Here is a 4,826-nt window from a genome sequence, read left to right as displayed (position 1 = left end):
ACCAGGCTGGCCTCAAACTCAGAAGTCCACCTGCCTCTGCCTCCCAAGTGCTGGGATTAAAGGCATGCGCCACCCCTGCCCGGCTAAAGGATTCATTTTAATTTTACATATATGAGTGTTTTGCTTGCATGTATAGATGTGTACTATATGCGTATCTGGTAACTGCAAAGGCCAGAAGAGGGCTCTAGATCCCCTGTAATCAAAGTTAGAGATGGTTATGTGCTGACACATGGGTGCTGAGAATCAGACTTGGATCCTTGGAAGGAGCTGCAAGTGATCTTAACTGCTAAGCCACCTTGAGATAGGGTCTTACCCTACAACCCAGGCTGACCTTTGAACCTCCAGCAATCCTCTGGCCTCCTAAGTGCTGGGATTACAGGGATGAGCCACTATTCCTGACCAAGCAGTTGTTGTTTTCTTCTATAAAATTTATAAACTTTTTATAGATACATTCTCCCAATATACAGAATATGTGTTTTTGTTGACTGGTCAAACATTCCATATAGATAAGCAAAGCCATATCTGTCTTCTAATGGCTGTTGTCCTTTAATCACAGCTTGGCTTGATGGTATTCATTTCAGTCACAGGTACATAACTCGCAGACAGATATTTAAATTTAACTCGCAGAATTTTTTAAATTAAATCCTTTATAAAGAGAGTTAAGGACTAGAGAGATGGCCGAGTGGTGGTGGCGCATGCCTTTAATCTCAGCACTTGGGAGGCAGAGGGAGGTGAATTTCTGAGTTCGAGGCCAACCTGGTCTACAGAGTGAGTTCCAGGATAACCAAGGCTACATAGAGAATTCCTGTCTCAGAAAAAAAATAAAATAGGACTAGAGAGATGGCTCAGCACTTCAGAATGCTTACTGGCTTGCACAGGACCCCAGGTTTGATTCTCAGCACCCCTTGGTAGCTTATAACTGCCTGTAGCTCTGGTTGCAGGGCATTGGGCATAGTGTTCTGCAGTCCGTGGGCTCCTGCATGTATGTGCACACGTATCCGTAAGATATAAGTAGTTTTTGAGTGCAGACAAGGCAGAATGCACACACTTCTTGTTCCAGTCCCAACTACAGTATAAAGCCCTGGGCAGGTGCACAAAACAAATGACTGACCACAGAGTTAAGAAAGGAGACGACTAGTGTGGTGGTTGGAATGAAAATGGCCCCCATAGGGAATGGCACTAGTAGGAGGTGTGGCTTTGTTAGAGGAAGTGCATCACTGGGGGTGGACTTTGAAATTTCACATGCTCAAGTCAGGCCCAGTGTCTTTCTCTTGGTGCTGCTTGCTGATACAGTTGTAGAACTCTCGACTCCATCTCCAGCACCATGCCTGCCTGCCTGCCACCATGCTTCCCACCATGATGATAATGAACCTGTAAACCAGCCCCAATTAAACATCTTCCTTTATAAGAGTTGCTGTTGTCATGGTGTCTCTTCACAGTAAAATCCTAAGACAACTAGAAACTTCCAGACCAGAAGGAAAATATGGCCATGAGTCTCCTGGGGTTTCCTTTTCCTTCACAGATCCAAGAGTAGGCACTAGAAAACTCAAAACCCCAGAAATAGCGGTAGAACGGCACAGAAACTTACAAGAACAATGTTCTCCTAGCTGAGGACCAGAAAAGAGAAACTTAACAGCCCATAGCAGCCAACACCTTACAAACATGTGCAGCTCCACTCCCACCTGCTAGCAGGGAATCATGGGAGCGCCTAGACTTCTGTTCTCACCCTGTTCTCATGCCTGCTACATGCCAGGGCAGTGTCAGAAAATCTGGGATTTTCACCCTCTCCCACAGACCACATGGGGAATCTGACTTCAGCCCCCGCTTAGCTATAGTGACATCTCTTCCCTCCCTGCCAGGATGGTGTCAAAGGAGGCCAACTGCATGCTTGGCTTCCACTGCCAAGGTCAGCAGGCTAAGGAACTGCCTAGTCAGAAGCACATGTGGTACCCAGTGCTCAGTCCTAAATGGAACATCCATCTCTACCCCCACCTCCCAGGTTCAAGAGCATCATAGGAGGAGGGGCAGAAGGCTGTAAGGGCTGGAGGATGGAGAGGAGAGCTGGGCAGTGCCATCTTCAGGACAGACCCTGGCACTGCACCCATGGACTCACAGCTCTGGTTCCCTAGGTAAAGCAGCAGGCATTGCACTCAGTAGAGAGGACATGAATGGGGAAAGGAGACTTGATAGGAGTGCCTGGGCTGCGTAGGAGGAAGGAGCTGGGGTGCATACATCTAGCTTAAGCACATAAAATTAAACTTAAAAAGTTAAGATAGACCCATCTGATGTAACATTAGTAACTTTTCTCACTGCCAGGACAGAAAATGTTTATTTTGTCCCATGGCTTCAGAGAGATTTTAGTCTGCCTTAGCAAAGGCACAGTGATGAGATGGGTTGGTCCTATCTGTGGTGTTCAGAGCATGAGGCAGCCTCTTGTTAGAGTCAGCAGGCAGGAAGCAGATCAGAACCAGCGCTGGGCATACCTGCTGATGGCCTAGTGCTGGGGGCTGCCTTCACTGCTGGCCTTTCACCCAAAGACTCAGCTCTTCAGCCTCTGTCAGCTGGGGTTGACTATACAAGGCCCACGCAAGATCAAGCCAGCCTAGATCCTGGCATCGAGGCCCTATCCCTTCCTCAGGTAGCTGCTGGCAGTGGATCATTGCTAAGGGAGGGGGCATCATTCTGTACGTGGCCCTGGTAGGTCTTCCATGCTCTGATGGGTGCCTCACACACATGGGCACATATGGGGTGCCCGTGCACATATGGATATTGCAGCCACCAGCAGCTACATACGAACGGGGTCTTCTGGAAGATTAAGGGAATCAGACGGTGAGAGGAATAAATAAAAAATGGGACCGAGCCATGCTTTCTGCTTACAGTCCAAAGTGTATTATGAAACTGAGAATCAAGCAGGCAGGCAAAACCCCACCCTCAGTCCACCAGCATCCTGTGGCCATCTCGATGCTAGGTCTTGAAGACAGGTGAAGCAGTTCAGCTGGGCATAGCTGTTAGCAGGAACCTCATGGCAGAGAAGTGGCAGGAACAAAGGGGCTTTGTTTAAGTCAGGAAGCCTCCCCACCCCCAGGTGGGCCGGCTGTTTGTGGCAAGGCAAGGTCTGAGACAGCCACCTCCTGGCTGTAAGGAGGTCACAGATGGGCAGCACAAACTAGACTTAATGGGTTATCAAAAACAAAGACCTGAATTTGGGAGGGAGCTTATTGGGAGACATGGGATAGAAATGGACTAAATATGATCCTATTTACTGTGTACATGTATGTAACTCCTCCCAGACTTTTAAAGGCACTAGCTGCCATTAAAACATAAGCTTGTGTTTGGAGGTATATTTCAGAATCAGGTCTTCACAGTGATGTAGTGTTTTGAAGTTCAAGTTTTCACAGAATAGTCATTGGTGTGAGAAAATTATAGTGTAGAGTAGGCAGTTTGTATGAAATGTTGGGCTCCAGTCGGAGCCTGCATTGCCTCTGTTAGTAATTGTGTTGGGTTTTGACTCTTGGCCCCACCTTTCTATTAATTACTGTTCTGTTTAATGTTTGTCTGTGAGCAATTAGGTACAGTTTAATTCTAAAAAGCACTGTTATCCTGTGCCCTGAGCTGATGGCACCAGGCTAGGCAGAGCCGGCAGGCCTCACTTCTCCATGCTTGAAGCAGACTGGTTTCCTTTGAGGTTAAAAGCTTGCAGCCATGACAGGTCAGAACTACTACTCCACAAAATTGCCATCTTCCCCAGGTCTATACGAGTAGGGAGCTGAAAAACAATCAGTTCATTTTTTAAAAGATGTCATAACATTTCATTGCTGTGAATAGACACCATGACTAAGGCAACTCTTATAAAGGACATTTAATTGGAGCTAGCTTATAGTTTCAGAGGTTCAGTCCATTATCGTCATGGCAGGAAGTATGGCATGCTCAGACTCACATGAAGACAAGCACACAAACATAAATAGACATCTTTAAAACTTTTTTTCTGTCATTGAAAGTGAAAAAAACAAATGGAATTTATTACAACGGGGTGTCTTTTTAGAGACAGTGAATCTTGAGGCGAGATGTGCTTTCTGCTTGTAACCTGAGGTGTGAACACTGTCCTGTGTCTTGCTCTCCTAATGAGATCTCCATCCATCCACTTCATTGCAGGCCACCTGGCTATATGGCATACAGATAAGCTGCCTGCTCCTCGTCTGCACCCTTCAGTTTTTTAACTCCATGATTCTGGGATCATTGCTCATCAGTTTTAACCTTTCAGTATTAATTGTAAGAAAACTTCAGGTAGGACTTTTTAATTTTTATAAATGATATTGTAAGATTTTAATTTTTAGGTCTCTCTTTTTCCCTCCCTCCCTCTCTCTCTTCCTGTGTGTGTGTGTGTGTGTGTGTGTGTGTGTGTGTGTGTGTGTGTGTGTGTTATGAATGTGCACATGAGTACAGTTCCTATGGAAGCCTAAAGAGGGCATCAGATCCCCTGGACCTACACTTACCCGCTGTTGGGAGCTGCCTAAAGTGGGTATTGGGAACCAAGGGGTTCTCTGCAAGAATAGTACATGATCCTAACTGCTGAGCCATCTCTCCAGCCCCATAAAATCTATTTCTGATTGTGTGGCTCACTGGACCTTATTTTCATTTTTAATTCAAAGGAAAGCCTGACCCAGTTCCCAGTCCAGAGCACCAGCAGGGTTACAGTCACTTCTCCTTTTAAAGTGCACTTTCACTTTTGAAGTGAAACATTTGTTTCTAGCTATCTCAGGTCATTCTTCCCTTTTAGCAGTGATGGCTTCTTATGCAATTGAAACCTTTTTTTGGGGGGGGGGGTG

At 46.1% G+C, this 4,826-nt stretch overlaps 1 protein-coding gene across 1 annotated transcript in view; it reads left to right on the top strand.

Annotated features, from left to right (window-relative positions):
• Dpy19l3 (dpy-19 like C-mannosyltransferase 3) overlaps positions 1–4,826 on the top strand; it is a 72,671-nt gene that overhangs the window by 35,976 nt on the left and 31,869 nt on the right. Inside the window, exon 10 of the mRNA XM_031386217.1 lies at positions 4,153–4,284. Coding sequence (XP_031242077.1) covers positions 4,153–4,284 — 132 coding nt within the window. The remainder of the gene's footprint in view (positions 1–4,152; positions 4,285–4,826) is intronic.

Source organism: Mastomys coucha, unplaced genomic scaffold (genome assembly GCF_008632895.1).
Source record: "Mastomys coucha isolate ucsf_1 unplaced genomic scaffold, UCSF_Mcou_1 pScaffold21, whole genome shotgun sequence".
Taxonomy (NCBI): domain Eukaryota; kingdom Metazoa; phylum Chordata; class Mammalia; order Rodentia; family Muridae; genus Mastomys; species Mastomys coucha.
Note: the sequence above shows the minus strand (reverse complement) of the source record. Positions and strands in the feature narration are given on the sequence as shown.